Source organism: Stigmatopora argus, chromosome 7, assembly GCF_051989625.1.
Source record: "Stigmatopora argus isolate UIUO_Sarg chromosome 7, RoL_Sarg_1.0, whole genome shotgun sequence".
Lineage (NCBI taxonomy): Eukaryota > Metazoa > Chordata > Actinopteri > Syngnathiformes > Syngnathidae > Stigmatopora > Stigmatopora argus.
Window position 1 is genome coordinate 11,507,523 of NC_135393.1, and position 19,773 is coordinate 11,527,295.

A 19,773-nucleotide genomic window follows, 5' to 3' on the forward strand; every position below is an offset into this window, starting at 1 on the left:
GCTTTCAACAGTATTGTTACATTTTTTTCTACGTATATATGTTGAATGTTAACTGTACACGTGTACACATTTCTAGTTTTACTCTACCGCAAACACAACCACAAATTAAATTACGTTTTTAATTAAGCATATTGTCATGGCAGAGATCGTAATGTATCTTGATTTTCTTGAGTTGCCTTGACTTTACATTTAAAGGAGGTGCAGCAAATCATAAAATAACGTCACATCCAAAAGAGTTATCATTTGTGATAAGCGTTTTTAATCCAAAGAATTTCACGATGAATCTGGGGAGGTGCAACATATTTAGTTGAGAAGCAACAATCTTTAAACCGCATTACTTTTTATTACAGCTAACCCCAGAGCCATATAGACAACCTTCAATTTAATTATGTGTTGAAGTTTCTGATTAACAGCATCAGTTAATCATTTTTTAGATGGCATAGCAGAGTGTTGGTCAATATTATGCCATATAGTATTTGATATTATAGTATTGTCTTTTGATTTCTTGCTAGGACATGCTGTATAGCAAGGGTGTCAAACTCGGGTTGGTTCGCGGGCCGCTTTAACGTCAACTTGATTTCACGTGGGCTGTACCATTTTAGATATAATATTTAGATTTTTTTTAAATAAATTGATTAGAAGAACTTGATTAAAAGCCCTGAATATTCAGTTTTTTATAGATCTAAAACAATGTTTATTTTAGCTTTTTTATATATTTTTTTAGATTTTACAAAATGATTTTTTAACTAAAAACACAGAAAAAATGATTAAAATTTACAATTATTGATTTAAAAGGGAGAAAATCAGGAAATTTAATATACATCTATACTCTTCATTTTAATTTGATCCTAAAACAGAAAGTCGGCACTCATGATTTACTTTCCCGGGCCACACAAAATGATGCGGTGGGCCAGATTTGGCCCCCGGGCCGCCACTTTGACACATGTGCTGTATAGTATTCAGTGTAAATTGGAATATTTATTTCTAACTGTATATAGTGGCATATTGCTCACCCGCACTGCTTTGTTTTATTATTCATCACCATCCATTAACCAGAAAGTTGCCTGATATCTTACCGATTGGCGAAAAAATAACAACATTAAGCAGTCCATGAATTATTATGATTTTCCTGAACAATTTGTCTTTGGATTACCGAGTGACATTAATTGGCCATTAAAGTACTGCTGGACCTAAATTTGTACACAGTACTGCACATCTCTATTTGTGCTTTGAAACCAAAATGGTTGTTATTTTTGTTTGAAATTGTATTTATTATTGACCGGATTTGAAATAAACACATCCCAGACTCAATTCATGCGTTCATCTTGGATTTACTTATTTGTGTGAGTGAGGGGTGTTTTCCCCTTTTTCCGCTTTAGTCCAATTCAAGAAAATGCCAGATGCGCCGCATGTATGAGTGAAAGCGGTATATCAAAAATGACAATCAATTTGACCGATGGATCATCTTTGACAGACTAGAAGAAGGAAAGTGTCATCGCAAGGTTCGTTATTGTAGAGCTGAGGTTAGAATGAGGTTGAGGTGAAGATGATGGAAGGCTTTGACTTTCCTCACCAACACAAGCTTCACAATCATGCGTGTGTGTGTGTGTGTGTGTGTGTGTGTGTGTGTGTGTGTGTGTGTGTCCATCTTTTCAGTTGTGTGTGGGGTTGTTAGGAAGGAGGGGCAATCAGAATGCCTGTGGAAGAGGGGGAGGTATGTGTGTGTCAGTGTGTGTGTGTGCTGGCTAAGAGAAAAAGACGGAAAATGTGTGTGCTTCTGCGCATGTCGGTGTGTACTGTTGCTGTGGGTGTATGTGTGTGTCAGATAGACAGATGAAAAAAAGAAGGGGAGCGAGGGCAGGAAAGTGTGAGTGTGTGTACGTGCACATGCATATGTGTGACAGACAGACGAAGGGAGTGATGTAGGTACGGCTGGGGGGGGGGGGGGGGCTGCAGGATAGTGGGAGAGTTAGGGTGTGCGTGCTTGTGAGTGAGTGAGTGAGTGAACTGTGAGTGTGTGAGAGAAAAATGAGCTTGTGAAGAAGACAAATGTAAGATAGGACGTATGTTTGTTTGCCTGTGTGTGTGTGTGTGTGTGTGTGTGTGTGTGTGTGTGTGTGAGTGTGTGTGTGTGTGAGTGAGAGAGTTGGGGTGTGTGTGTGACAGTGAGAAAGAATGGGGGAAGGGTGAATGTGTGTGTGTCTGTGTGTCTGTGTGTCTGTGTGTGTGTGTGTGTGTGTGTGTGTGTGTGTGTGTGTGTGTGTGTTAGTGCATGTATGAGACAGGGAATGTGCGTGTGTGCGAGATTGCCTACGTAGGATTGGGTGTGCTTGTGTGTACGAGAGTTTGTGTACATGAATATGTGTGTGTCTGACAGAGATGGGGGATGGGTGTGTGTGAGTGTGTGTGCATGGAGAACGGGGAGCATGCTCCACAAATAGTGTGTGAATGTGTATGTGTGTATGTGTGTGTGTGTGTGTGTGTCTGTGTGTGAGTGCACAAACACATGGATGTGTGCGTTTGTGCACGCACAGTGTGTTCCAGCAGCACAATATGTGCCTGTACTGAATGAAAGGGGAATCAATGTAGTGTGCGTGCTTGTGTGTGTGTGTGTGTGTGTGTGTGTGTGTGTGTGTGTCCTCTATTGGAACGGTGTATGTTGTTTTGTATGTATGCAGTTGATGAAACTTCTATTCTAGGTTGCTAATTTGCACTACTTGTATGTGCCTTTGTTTTCAGAGCAAAGTATTTTTGATGTGTGGTAAAAGGGGATTCATTATCATGACAAACAACTTGTAATATAATGTTTGTTTGTTTTTTTTGATAATAAAAGTATTATTCAATTATTTCAGTTATGTTCAAATTCATTCTCCATTGGGTACAAGTCTGAAACGTTCCACTTTTGCTGCTGAACTATTTTAGCAGTGGGTTGGGGTTCATTTTTATGTGAAAAAATCTCCACGGTGGATGCATATACATTTGTGTCAATTCCTGTGTTGTTGGGGGAGATGATTTGGATACCATGAACGCAGAAATGTTTATATATGAAGGTTTCACAGCAACAGGTGGTGCCATATAAATGAGCTCTTGTGAGTTAAACCAATGTGCACATTGTTTACACTAAAACTTCACAAAATGGGGCTCAAATCCTGGTTCCAAAATAGTTATTTGCTAAACTTGTCTGAGTTTGGCTGACTTCAGCTGTCATGAATGCAGCAGTGAGATATCTTGAAGCCTGGTCTCCTGACCAGAGATGAGTGGGCGTGCCCTCAGAGCCAAGTGCATAATAAGGTAGGGTGTGACGTCACATCATTAATTTGTCTCATCTGCTATTGCAAAACCACTTGCAATCAAATCAACCACATATAAAAAGTTAAATGCAGGCCCTAATTACATTGTGACCTATTGTATGCAAGAAACAGTGGGGATTTTTTTTAAAATCACGGGACATGTCATCTGTTACTGTAAATGCAGGACTTTTTGGACATGTAAATACAAATTATGTACAAATCTAAGCAAATATATAATATTTTATATAAATGTAGTAAGCATACACAACCTTATATAACGCTTCTACATAAATGACATGTACTGTGCCTTGAAAAGTTACATTTTTAACCCAATTTGCCATAGGAAGCACCAATTTAACTAATTTCGTATCATAGACGGAGGCTTAAATAACCTGTTGATCAAACGCGCCTTATAAAAGAATGTTTTACAAGTAAACACGAGTGTCATCTTATTCTTGCTAGCTTGTACTCATAATCGGTCCTGCACATGTTATTTTATTAATTTTTGTGACGTTTCATTGAAAAGTATACTGGCGAATTCTTCAAAGATGCTCTGAGTCTGAAGCCCCCCTGACTGTTTGTGGGAGCGTTCCATCCGTCACGGGGGTGACGAGGACCTTCGTCTATTTCACGAGCTCTTTGTTTGCTACAGTTAAAAGCAGATTTCAATAAGAGTGTTACTAACGTCTCTTCTAGTTATCTAAGTCGTGCAAATATATCATATATCCTGACTTAGGTATATTTTTCCACGAGTGTGGGCCAAGCAACCCCCCCTACGCTTCGCTGCAGTAGGCTCGTCTATAGCAACCTTGGTGAGAGCAGCTGAACAGCGGCGACTCGGGCGCAAGAGGCGGATCGACAGGCATGGCGGAAAACGAGCGCCTGTCCCACGACCACCGGGAGGCACACGCGTGTGACAGGGAAGGAGACAGCACCAAAGCGGCAACACCGCTGCGAGGGTGAGTAGACCGTTCAGCCGTCACCGTTCGGAGCAGAACAAAGGGGGCAACCTTTCATGCAGTTTCCCTCACCAATGTCAGCAAGACCCGGTGGGTGGGTGTGTAACGTGGGAGAGTGTCCCCTTCACGACAACAAGTTGTAAAACATGCTGTGGTCGCTCACACTATGTTAGAAAGTCGCTTTCTCGTGGCACGGTTTTTTTTACTAGCATTGAACGCATCATACGGCTAAACACGAACATCCTTACCCAAACAAATCGCACGTGCTTTTCTATTGTGACTTTTGCCAGTTTTAAGCCAGACGTTATTGGGCGTTGTGATATCAAGTGTAAACAGACAGCGTTGTTATAGTAAAAAGTTTGAGAAATGTTTGCTATTACTGCATATTAATGTGTGTGTGCTTATAGGTGCGTATGTGGTGTGTGGTATTAGTGGGAGAGAAGGACACACGCACACACACGCACACACGCACGCACGGACATGGACACACACACACGCACACACACGCACGCACGGACATGGACACACACACACGCACACACACGCACGCACGGACATGGACACACACACACACATGCAAAGGAGGGGCGAGAACGCGTGAGAGAAAGGAGAACCTGTGTGTGTGTGTGTGTGTGTGTGTGTGAGTGTGTGTGTGTGTGTGATTTTCCCTGTGTTATGGGGACATCAATCTGTTTACACATCACATCTTATGGGCCCCTCATATGCCTTTTGGGGTCCGTGAGTAAGTTTCCATGACAACAATGATGACGATATCTGAGGGTGAAGATGTGTTAAGGGTGGGCAAGGTCAAAGGTCAAGTCAGCAGTGGCCGTCGCTTGCTAAGAACAAATGCATGTCAACGTGATGTTCTCTTAAGTAATGGAAACGCATGTGTGTGTGTATATATGTGTGTGAGCAAAGTGAGGGTGGGAGCGAGGTAGGAGGGAGGGAGGGAGGGGAGGGGGAGGGTAGCTGTGTGTATTGGTGTGTGTGTGTGTGTGTGTGTGTGAGTTGCTGCATGGATGTGTGTGCAAGAGGAGGAGGGAGTGTGTAAGGGACGGGAGGGGGAGTGAACGTGTGCGTGACAGAGACAGACATGAGTGTGTGGTGTGTGTGTGTGTGTGTGTGTGTGTGTGCAAATGAGAGGGGGGCGAGGTGGGAGGAGGAGTAGTGTGCAAGAAGTGTGTGACAAAGAGCTCAGAGTGTGTGTGCTATTGAGTGAGTGTATTTTGTGTTTATGTAGAATGACTGTGGAGGGGCTATAGGTGAGTTGCCATGTGTTGGAGCACACGTGTGATGTGAAGGACGAGTGCGTGTGTGAGAGAAGGCGCATATACAGTATATGCTGTTGTGCACACAATTGTGTGTGTTACAGAGATAGAGGGGAAGTGTGTTAGAGGCACAAGGAAGGGGAGGGTGAAGTGTGTGTTTGCACGTATGTGTGTGTTAGGAGTGTGGGGGAAGGTGTGTGTGTATGTGTGTGTGTAAGAGAGAGAGAAAAGATGTGTAAGGTGCATGGGTGTGACTTCATAGGACTGTTTGTGATATCATAAGGGATCATTAGGACTGTTTGTCATCTAATCATAAGGGATAATAAAGAATGTTATGATTATAAAATGCATACCTGTTACAGAGAAGTGTGTCTGTGTGGACAAATTCCGCATAAAACAATGTGAAAAGTGCAACCTGAAGAGTGCATTTGGATTTTAGTGGCAATAAGCAACGTGTGTTTGCGATGCATGCACAAGACAAGGGAATGTGTGCGTGCGTGGGGGTGCGTGCACCCTTGTGTGTCTCAAAGAGAAGATGGAGGGTGTGTGTGTGTGTTGCAGTGAGAGTACAGTGTGTGTATGTGTTTAAGAGGAAAAGAGAAGGGAGGGTGTGTGCTGCAGTGTGTGTGCGGGTGTATGGTTGTCTTGTGTGCATGCAAGCTTTTGAAGGGGAGGGTGAGTGTGTGTGTGTGTGTGTGTGTGTGTGAGTGAGTTTGTGTCTTGGAAACTGAAAAAGAGGGCTTGGTAGCTAGTGCATATGCTGTGTATGTATTGTGTCCATTTTTTTGTGTCTCTCTATTTGTTCTGCTGGTGTGTTGTTGTTGTGTTTGTGGCGTTTTTGTTCTGCAGTCAGGAAGAAGTGAGGTGTGTGTATGGGTGTGAAGGGGTAAATAGGTTTTTTGCTTCCGATACACAAGTAGTGTGTGTGTGTGTGTGTGTGTGTGTGTATTGCATGTTTGTCAGATGGAGGGAAGGAGACAGTGTTTGCCTCTACTTTGTTTATGAAAGAGGGAAGGACACCATGTGTGTGTGTGTGTATATGCTTCAAGCAAAAGTTGAGTCTACACGCACGTAATGTGTGGGTGGGAAGGTGTATGATAGAATAGGGTTGCTTTGTGTATTTCTGTTCCATTATTGATGGTTATTGTGTGTCTGCCCGTATGTTTTCATGTATATGTACTAAGTGTGCGTGTGCCTGAGATTGTGTTATCTTTGCATATCGAGTTGTGTATGTGTAGGCTGTGTCGGATTAGTTTGTGTGTGGGAGAGAATAATGTGTATTAATGAACATGACTACATGATTTAGCATAGCGGTTAGTTGTATGCTCATCTCAGAAAGTGCAGATTGTGCTTACACTCATCGGTGTGTTGAGTTGTGTGTGTGTGTGTGAGTGAGTGAGTGAGTGAGTGAGTGAGTGAGTGAGTGCGCGTGCATGTATGCGTGTGGAACATGACACTGTGGGTTTGGTTATTTGAGTGAAAGAGTGAGAGCGCTGGGGTGTGTGTGCGGGTGTGTGTTTGTGAGCTTTAGTCAAGAGGAGGGAGGGTGTGTGTGCGTGCAAGCTTGGCTAGAGAGAGAGGATATTGTGTGTGTGTGTGTGTGTGTGTGTTTGCGTGCCTGTAAGCCTGAAAGGGAGGGGTGTGTACGTGTGTATGCCTGCGTTTCTGAGTGTGTGACGGGGTGAGTGCCTGTTTGTGTGTGCATGTGGGCCAGTGAGGGGGAGGGTGTGGGAGAGAGTGTGTGTCACGCACACATGTGGACTGTGAGCTGTGTGGTGTGTTTGTTCATGCACATGTGAATCTTGAGTGTGGATGTGTGTGTGTGTGTGTGTGTGTGTGTGTGTGTGTGTGTGTTTGTTTGTTGGGTTGAAGGAAAAGAGGAAAAATGCAAGGGCGTATAGAAAAGATGGGGTCACAAAAGTAAAAATGGAAGAAAGTTGGCTAATTTTCAAGGGGCCCTTGTCAATCGGAGTGTCTCACTCACTACATGTCGCCTTTAGTGCCAAAAGCTGGTCTCAAACTACATTTGTATCAGTGTGTCCCTCTACATTCAGGTCCGTCGACCAAACGTCTTTCGACAAAACGACCGGGTACCTTTTTTGAAATGGAATTGACAGTATATACATCTCAAATACATTTGCACGCATCGCAGTGAAAAATGTAAAGCATTTATGGATATTTGTGGCTCAAAATGTTTACATTCAACCACACAAGGTATTTTTTCATTGTAAAACTTAGTTGGCCCAGAGTTCAAGTCAAAGAAGAGTCATTTGAGTTTTGTAAGTATTTCTGTGTGTTTACTTAAATATGAGCACTTACAAAACTCGTATATTAACAATATCCATGAATTGTGATTCCAAAACGTGTTTTCATAAAAATGGAACAAAACTAAAGTAAAGCAGAATACACCCACTCTTTTCTCCATGCACATTGCAACATCACAACAGTCCCCTTGATCAGATGAAAGTGGGTTTGCTTTGAACTCCCACTCTGGATTTGGGTAGGTATGTCTACACTACAGTATATATGGATTTGCATATTAGTTTTAAAAATGGTGAAGCAAAGAGCACATCCGCTATGCTGGGCTGGGCACTACTTGGCGGGGCAGTAGATAGTCGCTAGCAGATTGATGTCGGTATCATGCACATATGTTCATGTATGCAGTATTATAAGTTCAGATGAGAGTGGGTTGCATCATGACAAAGACTGAGTCCAGCTGATATCTGTGTTCCATGACACTTCAATTTGTGTTCCGTCTTATCACATGTTATTCACCCACTTGTGTGTTACTCGAATGTGCAACATGCTACGATCTGGACAATAATGGATGCTTCTAAATCCAAAGCATGACCTTCTTGTGACATTCTTTAGAGAAGCTTCAATGTCACAAGGAAGCAGAATAATATAAGAAAAAGAAACTTACTCACTCAGACCAAAAATAGTACTAATGTATCGTAGATCAGAACCAGTCGAAAACTAAGATTAAGAAATTCCTGCTGGATGTAGGCCGTTAGATGTTTTGTTCTTCTCACATGAACAGATAACGTGTTTTTTACACCTTTATGCTTGTACTATAATGTACTGTTAAACTTGATTAAATCTTTTTTCGAATGGGTTATGTATGTCCTACACTTGCCTTTGGGCTCACATCTCTCAAGAGTCTTTTTGAGGTTATGTGCAAGCAGGATGTTGACAAAAATAACGGAATCTTCAATTAACTCATTCCGGCAGTGGTCTCGTAACTTGGATTTAGTAGAAATGCATTTTACATGTGAATTCTCAAATTTATTATTGTGTATGAAAGATGTGTGAAACAAAAAGAGAAAAACATAAGAAAATTATTCATGAAGCCATTTAAAGCAATAATAAACACGTGCAAAAAACGTTTTTTTATTTTTTAAGGGCGATAAGATGAGGCAAACTTTTGGCAATTGACCAATATATAGTGAGCCAGTGAACTAAACTAGTGCCCTGTATAAAGGGTTATCTGTGTCTATTGCTGTTTCTAGATTATTTTGTAAGCTTCTATGAGACAGCTTGTATCGATCTCTTAGGTCAGGGGTAGGGAACCTATGGCTCGGGAGCCACATGTGGCTCTTTTGACGGGTGCATATGGCTCTTTGCTAACCTGTGAGCTAAAATAAGGAAATTGCTGGTGACGGAACTGAGATATTACATCTAGAACTGCTTTAATCTTCATTTTTTTTGCAGTAGACTCTTCTGGAATGCATCCTCTCATTGATTAGCATCAGCATAAGAATCTTTAAAAAAAAAATTCATTTTTTTTTCAACTTTAAAAGTGGTGAAATTACAAAAAAAATTGAAAAGGCACTCGTTTACATGTATGTATTTTGACTTTTAAATTCGTAGTATGGCTCACAAGGAATAATATTGGAAAATATGAATTGTTTGTGGCTCTCTTCGTCAAAAAGGTTCCCGACCCCTGTCTTAGGTGGTCAACATCTTATCGATCAATCTCAAAGCTGATTGATGCGAGTGTTGGCCAGCAGGCCAATTGATTAATTGATAATTATGTGTGTGTTTTCTATAGACGTGGCTGTGGAAGGAAACGAAAAGGGACCCCTGTGAAAGTCTTTGTTACGTCCACCGAGGAGGAGAACAACTCTGAGCACACACTCTGCAAAGGTGTGTGTAGCTATCCATTTTTAAATGTGTGTAAGTGTATGCAGGGGTGGGTGCGTGTATGTGTTCATGCATCTGTCAGTGGGATTGTTATGGAGGCGGAGCTTGTGCAATTGAGTGTGACCTACTTCCGTTTGTTTCAGCGTGTGATTCTGTGCAGACACGGAGCTTGTGCATGTGATCGAGAACAGTGTTTCCCAACCAGTGGGCCGCGGCACACTGGGGTGCCGTGAGCGATGCTCAGGTGTGCCGCGGGAAATCACAAGGAGAAATCTCAATATTAAGAGATTAAAATTGAACTATTACGAGGTTAAAATTGAAATATTAATTCCTATATTGTACTATAACAAGATTCAAATCGTAATATTATGAGATTAAAGTCATTTTGTTGCTTATTTTTATGTAAAGTAAACCGGAAGCTCTTTGCTTTTGTCGACGTTAAGTTTGTGTGAGCACAAAACGGCTTTTCTCGTAACGTTAGGTGGTTGAAGTAATATTGGGAAGAAAAAATGTCGTAATATTACGAGATTGAAGTCATTTTCCTGTTTTTACGTTACGTGAACCGGAAGGTGTTTGGTTTCAGGGGCATCAACTTTTGGCGACGTAAAGTCTCTGAGCACATTACTTTTTGCGTAATATTGGGAGAAAGAGTCAACAATTAAAATAACGTTAAAAAAGCATTGCATTAATTATTTTAACATCAGTCGAACTGAAAGCTGTTCGGGGTCAGCGGACATCAACTTTGATGATGTTTAATCGGTGTGAAAAAAAATGATTTTGGAATTATTTGGTGGGGATTATTTAATCCATGTTAATAAAACTTTTATGAGAATGGCTTTATAATGTTAATATAGGTGACATAGTTTTAATTGGAAGATTTTCAGCTAGTGGTGTGCCTTGACATTTTTTCAATGCAACAAGTGTGCCACAGATAAAAAATAGTTGGGAAACACTGATCTAGAAGAATGATGTGACGATGTGTGTGTGTTTTTGTGTAAACAAATGCATTCTGGTGCACTTAAACCTTTTGATCTGGATTGCTGCTGTTTTCATAGGTGATCGTAAGGAAGCAACTGCGAGTAAACGTCCCACACCGGACATGCCTCACCACAAGGCCGAATCATCTCACAACAATTTGTACGTAGATGGTGTTATCCAATAGATATTGCATCTGTTTTCTAATGCTGTTCAGAGCAAAGTTATTAAATCGCACAAAATGATGAAAACTAGAATTGAAAAAAAATCTTGAAACTTAATATAGTAAATACAAGGTATAACATAAGAATAAGAAAATGAAACTTTGTGTACACCAAACTAAAATCAATTGACTTTATTGTGTGTACACAAAACTAAAATCAATTGAAATTACAGACACATAAAAGCATTTATGTCCAGAGGCATTTCAGATCAATACCAAAATGATCAAATTCAATGACCTTTTTCAAATGTCTTTTGTCAAGTTTTATTTTTCATGTATATATATTTTTTTTAATCGGGCATCTGACAACTAGCCCAACGTATGAAAAAGTAAAACAATAAATAGCAAACTTAAAAACTATTAGAATATTGGTTCAGAGTGAGCCGTGGTCTAACACAGGTGCCATTCCCGATAGTGTTACCACAACAGTATCTATAATTATTGCTAAAAGGTTTCGGTTTCTGTAAATGTTATAGAGAGTACATTATGTATGTCTGCGGTACAAATTCGGTCAAAATATTACAAAAGTGTGGCTAGCCTTGGGTGTTCCGGCGGATGAGTGGTTAGTGCATCGGCCTCACAGTTCTGGGTCCTGGGTTCGAGCCTATCTCGGTCCTCCTGTGTGGAGTTTGCATGGTCTTCCTGGGTTTGCGTGGGTTTTCTCTGGGTACTCGGGTTTCCTCTCACATTCCAAAAACATCCAGGCCACAAAGTGGTTAGAGGCTGTCAGAATCTGACTGCATGATGAATAAATGAGTCAGACGGGACCTTGTTGCTTGCAAGGCTACATCATAAAATGCACCATAATAACATTATCCCCCTGCATAACTTTGGAACACAAAAGGTCCAAATGCTTTTATTACCACACATTGAAAAATACGCACAATGCCTTTTCTTCTAGTGGTCCACCGGCGCTGAATCATGCCAACGGCAGCAACACATTTAAGGCTAGCTCCAGCTCACCTACCATACCAGCGGCCTCTTCAACTCAGACCCTAAACCCAGTCTCTGCCCCCGTGACTATAACTCAAGCCTCTTCTGTGAACCCCACATCTACAACACCGACCGCCCCTGTCGTCTCCGCTACTACTGCGCCAGCTAGCAGCTCCTTCCCACCTTCGCCGAACTGTCGTATCAGAGAGGTCCACTGCGGTAGCCAAGTACGACTGGTGGTCATTGCAATCAGAGACATCTGCAAAGGGGAGGAGATCACTGTGGACTACAGCCTGACCGAGTGGGGGGAGAACCTGGTTAGTAAACTCGGGTAGCATAAAATGTTCTTTCTTCAGAACTCAGTCAATGGCTTCTTTTGTATTCACAATACACACCAATGCTTTCCTTCACTGACCATAACAAAAATCAGTGAGAATGATGATGTCATTCATAGTCATTGTCATTCTGAGTGACCACAACGAAATATTTTACTTATACAGTTGACCCAGGGCGGCACGGTAATCAAGTGGTTAGCGTGCCCGCCTCACGGTTCTGACATCTAGAGTTCCAGTTTAGTGGATTGAGTTTGGATGTTCTCTCAGTGCCTTCGTGGGTTTTCTCGGGGTACTCCACATCCCAAAAACATGCATGATAGGTTGGTTGAAAACTCTAAAAAGTCCTGCAGTGATGAACACTCGTTCATGCCTCTCTTTGTCCTTGTGTGTAAAAACACCGGGTAAGACAGTGCTAAATGAAAACTTGACATCCATCTTGAAACATAAATAGTATGTAGACAGTTGATCTGTCCACTGCCATATGTGAACTACCTTCCATGGTTTGCTATTTGCATGTGGTTTCTAGGTTTCTATGGCTTTTTAGCATAAGTGTGTGTAGATTTGAGTTGAGCATTAATTTGAGCATTTGGAAACAAATAAGGGTTAACCTTTACTATATAAGTACCTCAATCAGGCAACCACGACATGGCTTGTGTCCACACGCATTCACACTATACACACACTCATACGTATACATTCAGAAGCCAGGGCATGGGTTACCATGGTGATAATTGAGCTCCAACACCTACCTATAGCTGTTAGGTAACTAACCATCGTTAGTGGCTGACATCTGTTCCTTTCATGGAGTGAATAATTGGATGGATTGTTTTCGGAATTCCATTTGGACTTGAATTAAATGGATATACTGAGAAGAGCGCTTCGAACGGATAAGAGAAGTATGTCTAGGAACCCAAATTGGGAGACAATTCCTCTATAAGTGTTAAGCATTGGTGAAGACTATCTTAATAAAACCTAACAATCATGCTATGTGATGCCAGTGGCTCTAAATGTCACCTGAGAATGACTATAAAGAAAAACCATAATAAGCATGACATCACATTGTTTTACCTGTTTGTGTTCCTCAGGGTTTCCGTGGTTCAATTTCCCCAGCTCAACATGAGGCGAACTCTGACATAGAGAATACAAACATCAAAAAGGTAGATGTCCATCCCCATGAAAGGCACTGTTTTGAATCAACAATTTATTAGACATTATGATTGGTGTACAGTGTGTCTTTGTAAAGCCTTTGAAGTCCATCTGCCTTCTCTGCTTGGTTGTCACGACATTTTGTCATAATGACCAGCTATTGCTTCCAATTGTATGTACAGTCCACCTTAAAAGGTTGACATCATTTTAAAGCAAATCTCAAACTTTTGAATTTAACAATTTAAACCTGAGGAATTGAAAGACAAGAAAAAATCTGTTTGTGACACGTACTTTTGTTTTCTTTGGAAGTCAACGGCTTTTCTCAACCTGAGAAGTGAAAGACATGAAATCTTAAATCCATAACATAACGTGTATTTGAATTAGTTTTAAATGTTGGGATAACTTGAACTTATTTGAATACAAATTGTTTGGGACACCATGCATAATGCAAATAAATGAATAAATGAAATATATTTTTTCTGTACTGCTCAGGAGGACGACGAGCCCACGTCGACCACCCAGCGACCAAAGAAGCAGCAGCAGTACCAAGACTACGTCACCCCTTCTTGGTCCCTCTCCCCCTCATCCTCCCCCATCTCCCATTCTGACGCCAGTGACTCCGATGCAGGAGTAGATGGCAACCTGAGCCCCCGCGGGCAAGGCCCACGTCGCCGCAAGAAGCGTCGCGAAAACCCTCCTAAGAAAAAGCTGCCACATCATTCTCAGTCTGGGCAGCCGTCACCTGCCTCCTCCAATCCTCCTCACCCTTCACCTTTGACTTCCGCTTCCAGCTCCTCTTTCTCCACCTCAACCAAACCGGTGTTCAAAGCTCCCGCCCCTCTCACCCCCAACACCGCCGGCAATCCGGATTTCCCGCGGGCAGGCGTGTCCATAGACTCCGCGCGCCAAACTTGCGACTACTGCGGCCGCCACTTCCGCTCGCTGGGCCGCCATTTAGACAAACACCACGCCCACCAACCGGACGTGTGCTCTGCCCTGGTGGAGCGTTACACCCAAATGCCACGTCTCCCGACGCAGAACACGAACGGCGCCGTCGATGTTCCTCACAACACAAAGACGGAGAGCCAAGAGGAACACGGCGACGTGCAGGATCTCTCCTCGTGTCCGCCTAATGTGTCAAAACCTTCCCCGATTCCCGCTTCATCCGCCACGATGCCTTCGCGAGGACAGAACGCTGTAGCGGTGTCTGTCCTGAAGAGGAGTCCGTCCCTGGTGACTGTGACTCCACCCAGAAAGGGAGGAGGGCGGAGGTTAAGTAAAGAAGTGCAAACAACAAGGTCCGGTCTAAGTGAAGTGGAAAAAGTTGAGGAGTTGGTGCGGCCCAAAGAGGAGGCCGTCGAGGTCGGCTGTGCGGAATCCTTCACAAACCAGTTGTCCAAAGAGAAAAAAAACGAGGAAGAGAATGGTTTGATGGAGGGGGAGGATGAAAGTGGGACTGAGGATAAGGAAAAAGACACGCTCAGGTAATTCTTAACTGTATTTTAAAAAGTTGCTAGTAGTGCTGTCCAACTGCTCTCTGCGTAATGTTAGAAGATTAACGTAATATTAGGAGGGGAAAAAAGTCGTAATATTCTGAGATTTTAGTCGTTTTCTTATTTTTATGTTACGTCAACCAGACGTTTGGTTTGGAGGGCATCAATATTTGACGAGGTAATGTCAGTGTGAGTACAACATTGCTTTCTATATTAAGAGATTTGATATAATAATGTAATATTTGGAGTAAATGTCATAAAATGATGAGATTATTGTTTTTATATCACATTAACTTGAAGTTGTTTGGGGTCTGCAGATTAGATTTTGAAATAATTTGGGGGGTTTATTTGATTTATGGTGATAAAACTTGAGAATGACTTTATATTGTTAATATGGGTGACATGGTTTTAAATTAGAAGATTTTCAGCTGGTGGTTGAATGCAAAAAGTGTGCCGCAGCTCAAAAAGGGTTGGGAAACACTACAGTCTTCCCTCGATTATCGCGACTTCACTTGCTACTAGGACTCAGCACTGAAAAAAAAGGTAATTATAATAGGGGTGATCCTACTTCACGATTTTTCGATTATCGCGACCATGTCTAGTACATTAACCGCGATATTCGAGGGATTACTGTCTGCTGTTAGAGGGTATGATATCCATACTTCTACAAGGGAACCCACGTAGTTCTTGTAGAACACTAAGAACCGATGGTGTGATGGCTCAGACAAAATAGAATTCGTATTGGGCTCTTTGATAAAATGACAAAAATGACGGTAATTGCTCACTCCGTTGTCCGATCTTTGCGCAGTTCCGGGCGTCACCAGATACTGCCCCTCCTATCATCTTTGTCGTCCCTGGTTTTCTACCTCCGCCGGCTGCAGCATTCGGCCTTCCTGTCGCTGTCTGGCCAGCTCCAGTCGTCCGAGGCCTGGCGCCTCCTTTGCCACTCTAGCCTGGCGCTGCTCATTCTGTACAACCGACGGCGCGAGTGCGAAGTATCCAAGTTGTCCATCACAGAGTACCGAGCGCGTGTCACGCCACGGTGCCCCGTCCCCGTGCCCCCCGGCTCTCCTCCGGCCCTCACTCCCCTGGAAGCCTCTCTGTCCCCCTTCGAGCGACTGGTCCTCTCCCACCTCCCGCGTGTCGGAGTCCAAGGCAAACGCGGACGCATCCAACCGCTCATTCTGCCGCCTCACTGCGAGCCCTGCCTGGAACTCCTCCTGCAGACGCGTCAAGACGTCGGCGTCGACCCGGTAAACCCTTACATTTTTGCCCGGCCCTATCACTCCCCCGCCACCCCGCTGCGTGGAACCGACCTCCTTCGCAGCCTAGCCCGCTCCAGCAGCACCCGCAATCCCAGAGCGCTCACCCAGACCAGGGTCCGACGGCAGGTAGCCATCTTGACCCAACTGCTGCTTCTGGGCGAGGGAGAGGAGCCCGGCTTGCCGGGAGGCAGTGCGGTGGAAAGGCTGGAGCACTTCCTGGAGAGGGAGTACCACGTGACGCAGAACTGTGCCGGGATTGGCCAAGATCCGGGCCTGATGGGCAGAGTGGGCCGGGTTGTGCTGTGTGGAGAAAGAGATGGAGTGCTCTTCAGAGGCATGAGCCTGAACCACATCTGCTTGGAGTTGGATGGTAAGATGGAAAGACCACTCATACTCAAACCGAACACATTTCAGTGTTGTCGTTGAACCGTCTTGGGTCAGTTGCGGCATTTTAGTTTAAGAGATCATCCATCGGAAACTATCGAATTTGACTTAGCCTTAGAAAAATATCATTGTAGAATCATATTCTGTATTAACCTGTTGCCATTTAGATGACAGAGGAATATCTTTGTTTCCAACTAAGTCACACTGTTTTTACACCTAAAAAGAGGAATTTTGTTGACTTGATTCAGAAAATATCTCCTTTAATTTCCAACCATTCACAGTTATGTCAGGAAACTCTGCAGACTCTTTTTCGGAAGGCGAATCGGAAGGGGATCAAGTAAAGCAGAAGAACGAGGCACCCACGCTTAGCCCCGCTCCCAAACCCACACCCACCATGCTGTACGTCAGGAAGGGCAAGAACAACGGCCGAGTGGGACGGCCCAAGAAGCTCAAAAATACCCAAGCAATTACTTCTCCTCTTCCAACTGCTGATGCTTTACTGCCGATTGACCGAAGGAGAGGGTCAGGTAAGATACGGTCTTACGGCATTGCATAGTTTACAGTAGTGGTCTTAATGACACTTTGATCAGGATCACTACATTAATGTCATGTTTTTGTAGTGGTTTGAATCATAGTAGACCTTGTGAAAATATCGTATTGTTATGCGGGTAATTGATAATTGTATTTTTTTTTAGATGTTCTTATTCAAATGTCTGATAAGTTTCAGCAACCAAATCGTTTTGTATTTTTGATTGCTTTAGTTGAAATGTAACTACTGTTACATTTGTATGCATCACATTCATTGATTGAAGACCCTTTAATTGAAATGAAATAGCGATTTAGCAAGCTTTGGCATGTTTGATGTAGCCATTCAAACTATGTATTCATCCTGAAATGGGTGATTTATCTATTTTATCGATTTTTAAGCAATTGGAGTTTTTTAATATATTTAACATGTTTGATTTAGATAGGATCTATTTTACCAATTTTCATGCAATTGTGCATTTTCATATTTTAACGCAGGTGATTCAGCCCATAAAAAAAATTCCAAAATTTTATAGTGAAAGTCATTGACACAATTCTTCTTTTTAATTTAATGCTAAAAATAATTAAAGAGAAAGTAAAAAAGTTGAGGCTTCAAACTGATCTGTCCCATTATTTCTGGGTCTTTAAAAGTGTGTAGTTCGTAGATTCCAATGTACAATTGAGTGTGTATGTACAGATGGCAAGGTTACCCCCAAAAAATAGGAAGAGGTGATTCCCAACTTCCGATTCCACAAAATGACATTTGAAAACATATCTCTTCCTCAGGCAAGCGCGGCGTCCTGAAGCGTCCATGGTCCGAGGCGGAGCGTGCGGCCGTGGAGGAACACCTGACCCAAAACATCAACGAACTTCGCGTGCCCGCCAAGGCCGACTGCGAGCGCTGCCTCCAAAAGTGCCCCTTGCTCGTCAGCAACCAGCGGGACTGGCGGGCCATTAAGTTTTATTGCCACAACCGCATCCAGCTCCTGAAGAAGAACCAGCGTCGAGAAAGCCAGCCACAGCCACTCATCGTGTGCTGAGAGAGGACTCGCAAGTAGGTCTTTCCAAGGCGTGATACTGAAACTGATCAAATTTCACAGACCACTTTCAAGAACAAACTCCTGGAACTCTGCGCCCCTTGTTCATGGATAACTCGTATTAACATGTGAACACTAGCTGAATTTTATTGGTACTGTGGTGTTAAATAAATCGTGTGCGGTCGATTGGTCGCCGTCTTTTGGTCGCCGTCTTTTGGTCACCGTCTTTTGGTCGCCGGTATTTTGGTCGCGGTCTTTTGGTCGCCCCGACCGCAACAACGGGCGACCAAAAGACCGGCGACCAAAATACCAACGACCAAAAGACAGGAGACAAAACAAGGTAAAACAACACGGTCTACACATCAATAAAAGCCAACAATGGCCATGAGAATTTTCACTGAGCCGACGTGTGAGTGTATAAGAGTTTGTATATACATGCGTTGTCCCTTTAAGAAGCTACGTCAGACAGGGTCTTAACAAGTTCTCCAACAAAAAACAATAAAAGTCCGGGAAATTTGGAGCTTTTCTTTAGCCTAATAATTACTAGGGCATTAAGTATGACTAAATAGTAATTCGCAGTTTGTATTTAGGGAATTTGAGCAACGATTTAAATGGTAATTATCACTTACCTTCCGGGCGACCAAAAGACCGGCGACCAAAAGATCGGCGACCAAAAGACTGGCGACCAATCGACCGTGTACCAAATAAATGTAGAAGGATTTTAGTTCCACACTCCTAAACGTTCGGGATAGACATGAGAATTTTCCTCCAATGGAAGCGAAAACGCGCTTTAGTTTGTGCAGGCGACCTCAGTATTCCATTTTGTTATCATAGTTTAGGTTCTTAATTTTCAGGTACACATTTCTAGGTAATCACTGATCTTATTAACACAATTGGAGGTTCATTTTCTGAGAAATTCCAGATTTCAGGGACCATTAGAATGGCACTGGTTCAAGTTTTTACAATCAGAAAGGTTCTCGATTGTGTTCGGATCTGGGTTTCGAGTGATGTTTTTCTTGCGTGATGCACATTTGTTGGCCATAGCGGTAACGTTATAAGCTGGATATCACTTTACATGTAAATAGGAGTCTCGTACTGGTGTTAAGTTGATTCAAACGTGGGCAATTACAAATTCTGAAAAGTGTTCTGTGTCTGTTTACACTCCATTGGCTTGTTTTTGCTTCATTCAAAAGCTTCTGTAAAAGTTCAAGATGGACGTTTGAAGCTCATTCAAAACTTTAGCCCATCCTCTAACGTTAGTTTTTGTTCCAGCCTAGCCAGCACATTTTATATATCAAATATATTATCAATAGAAAGCTGGGTGACTATATGTAGCCTCCACTTCTCATTTATTACTATATCTGTTTATAATGTCTTGTAAATATTGGTACTTCACAGAGAAAGATAAAACATTTGTTTGACTTGCCTTGGTAGCTGGTGGTGTTTTGTCTTTTTTTAATATATATACATATATATGTCTTATAAAACTTTGAAACCACACACTTTGTGATTTATTTATTGCTGGATGTGCTTGATGTTGGAATTCAAATTCATTATTTAAATACCTTTGTGACCATTTCTGGTTAATATTTGAGATCTTCCCAGTGAAGCTATAGCATGCTGCCTTGTTTTTGTTTTGTGCCCACTTTGGGGAAACCACAAAGTATATTAGCAATTCATTCAAAGATGAAAAATAAGTAAATATGACAACTATAGGATTTAAATCAATTTAATGCCAGTTGCATGGTTATTTTTCAAGCAATGTGATGCTTAGTCAGGTGTGCAATAAATGTA

At 42.4% G+C, this 19,773-nt stretch overlaps 2 protein-coding genes across 3 annotated transcripts in view; both read left to right on the forward strand.

The window, feature by feature from the left end:
- The window catches only part of cntf (ciliary neurotrophic factor), a 5,596-nt gene extending 4,285 nt beyond the window's left edge, over positions 1-1,311 (forward strand). The window contains exon 3 of the mRNA XM_077605307.1: positions 1-1,311. This exon is cut by the window's left edge and continues 1,514 nt beyond it. The gene's annotated coding sequence lies outside the window, so the exon portion shown is untranslated.
- Positions 1,312-4,090: 2,779 nt separating this feature from the next.
- Positions 4,091-19,479, forward strand: LOC144076885 (uncharacterized). Of its 2 annotated transcripts, none has more exons than XM_077604214.1 (9): positions 4,091-4,249; positions 9,572-9,666; positions 10,719-10,800; positions 11,763-12,111; positions 13,215-13,286; positions 13,768-14,759; positions 15,577-16,403; positions 16,699-16,944; positions 17,729-19,479. In XM_077604214.1, the coding sequence occupies exons 1-9, from the start codon at positions 4,155-4,157 to the stop codon at positions 17,980-17,982; spliced, it is 3,012 nt and encodes a 1,003-aa protein (XP_077460340.1). In that variant the 5' UTR covers positions 4,091-4,154; the 3' UTR covers positions 17,983-19,479. The 2 variants fall into 2 exon arrangements, with proteins under 2 accessions (XP_077460340.1, XP_077460341.1); XM_077604215.1 differs by lacking the exon at positions 4,091-4,249 and adding an exon at positions 8,577-9,074 and having other exon boundaries at positions 9,473-9,666.
- Positions 19,480-19,773: the final 294 nt, after the last annotated feature.

What these genes read in the sequence shown, in the direction of transcription:
- LOC144076885 (XM_077604214.1), top strand. Translation starts at nt 4,155, where the DNA reads ATGGCGGAAAACGAGCGCCTGTCCCACGACCACCGGGAGGCACACGCG. An exon ending in TGAGCACACACTCTGCAAAG is followed by an intron (nt 9,667 to 10,718) that starts GTGTGTGTAGCT and finishes CTGTTTTCATAG; the next exon opens with GTGATCGTAAGGAAGCAACT. An exon ending in TGACCGAAGGAGAGGGTCAG is followed by an intron (nt 16,945 to 17,728) that starts GTAAGATACGGT and finishes TCTCTTCCTCAG; the next exon opens with GCAAGCGCGGCGTCCTGAAG.